We start from the raw sequence: 1,673 nt of genomic DNA, 5'->3' as shown, positions 1-1,673 counted from the left end.
ATGTGATTTCTTCCTATCATTCAGATACTTGGCTGATCCTTCAACTTCAATGAGCCCACCCAGGAAACTGGCCTTCAGAGAACCATTAACATCCAGCAGTGCCGACTTTTTTTCAATGGAATCCGTTAAATTGATGTGAAATTCACTGCTGTGCTGATTATGCTCCACTGGCTTCTTCTGCAGAGTTTTATTATTCCAGAGTGTGACACCTTTAAGACACGAAATCCACAAAATGGAAAAAAAAAGTCTTTAGAAAGTTTAGAAACGAAATAGATTAAAATTGTATTTGAAATGTACTAAAAAATGTAAAACTTAACACTCATAAAGCTCTAGAGAGTTAGAAATCTCATGGTTTTTACTCTGCAAAAAACATGCTTCAAAGTTTTTATTCTGTTAATGTTTTTTTTGAGACAGAATTTATTCTGTTCTTTCAGAGATTTCCAAATGAATTAATCTTAAGGTTGTCTGTTCTTTAAAGGGTTTTTTTGCTCCTTTTGTTACTCACCCTTTTCATTTAAACTATTATTTTCTTCATACAGTATTTTCATTAAATGGTCATTAATATTTCATTGCTGCTATGATAAATATTTCTTTGATGCACCTACTTACCCTATAAGTAGATAGGTCATTTAAGAAACAAATTAGTGTGGGTTTTTGCTGGCCATACGGCTGATTGCTTGAACAACAAATCACATTTTACCTGGGATGAGTTTCCCTCTCCGTGCATCATAGAGCATCCCTAAACTGAAAGGTTGACCCAGAGCAGCCACCTCCAAAACAAATGATGCTCCTACATGAATAAAAACATGTGGTCATAAATACAATGTGACCACTCAGCTTCTTTCATGTGATCAAACATGTGATCAACCCCACTTTGAACACAGTCTGTATATAAAATGTGGATGTGAAATTATGTTGTTTGTAGGCTTTTGTTTGTAGGCCTTTAACCCTCTAAAGCCTAACCTATCACTAATCTCTGTTTTGTGCTCTCGGCGTTCCCTGCGCAGTTCACCTCCCCAGTCCCTCGGTTTCTTCTGGTTCCATACGTTGTTTTTTCGGCTACCCTCACGGGACACCTTTAGTTATAATAAATTTGCTTTCTTTATTCCCTCCTACCCTGGTGTGTGTGTTCTGCTTCTGGGTCCAGCTTGCACACGGAACTTTGGTTCATGACACCCTAGTATGTTTGCTCATGCAAAATGAAATGTGATTAATATAGAATAAAAATGAATGATATTTAATTGTGATGAATCAAAATTAATCCACTGTAACCCTGTGACAAATCTGATTAAACATTTTAATTGTTTGACAGCACTAATAATATATTATATATTAGTTTATACTTACCTATTAGTGTATAGGTTTTTTAAAAAGTTGTATTTCACAGGAGCGAACCTGTGTTAGAAGATTGAAGAAAACTATTCAAATTATCTTTGAATTTAAGCATAAATTCTTTGTGTTTATTCTGCATTTGTCACGGTCCGCGGCCCGGCGTCCGAGGTGCTGATGGGATGCCCACTCCCGTGGGCGTGGCTGCTAACTCCACACCTGCATCCCATCCCGGGCGATCACCAGGTGGACTATTTAATCCTGCCCAGCCTGCTGCTCCACGCCAGTCCGTAGTCGTCCTTCAGCGGTAACGTACTCCTGCGGGAAAGCTCTTATGTAAACCT

At 38.1% G+C, this 1,673-nt stretch overlaps 1 protein-coding gene across 1 annotated transcript in view; it reads right to left on the bottom strand.

Moving 5' to 3' along the window:
• Positions 1-1,673, bottom strand: part of LOC121812977 (stonustoxin subunit alpha-like) — a 39,857-nt gene that overhangs the window by 2,070 nt on the left and 36,114 nt on the right. Inside the window, exons 2-3 of the mRNA XM_042216303.1 lie at positions 701-790; positions 10-209 (exon numbers count right to left, since the gene is read on the bottom strand). Of these exons, the coding sequence (XP_042072237.1) occupies positions 10-209; positions 701-790 (290 nt within the window). The remainder of the gene's footprint in view (positions 1-9; positions 210-700; positions 791-1,673) is intronic.

The sequence above is a fragment of the Haplochromis burtoni genome, unplaced genomic scaffold (assembly GCF_018398535.1).
Source record: "Haplochromis burtoni strain Fernald_Lab_line unplaced genomic scaffold, NCSU_Asbu1 Contig_1005, whole genome shotgun sequence".
NCBI lineage: Eukaryota > Metazoa > Chordata > Actinopteri > Cichliformes > Cichlidae > Haplochromis > Haplochromis burtoni.
The sequence above is the reverse complement of the archived record's forward strand: the minus strand, read 5'-3'. Positions and strand labels throughout refer to the sequence as shown.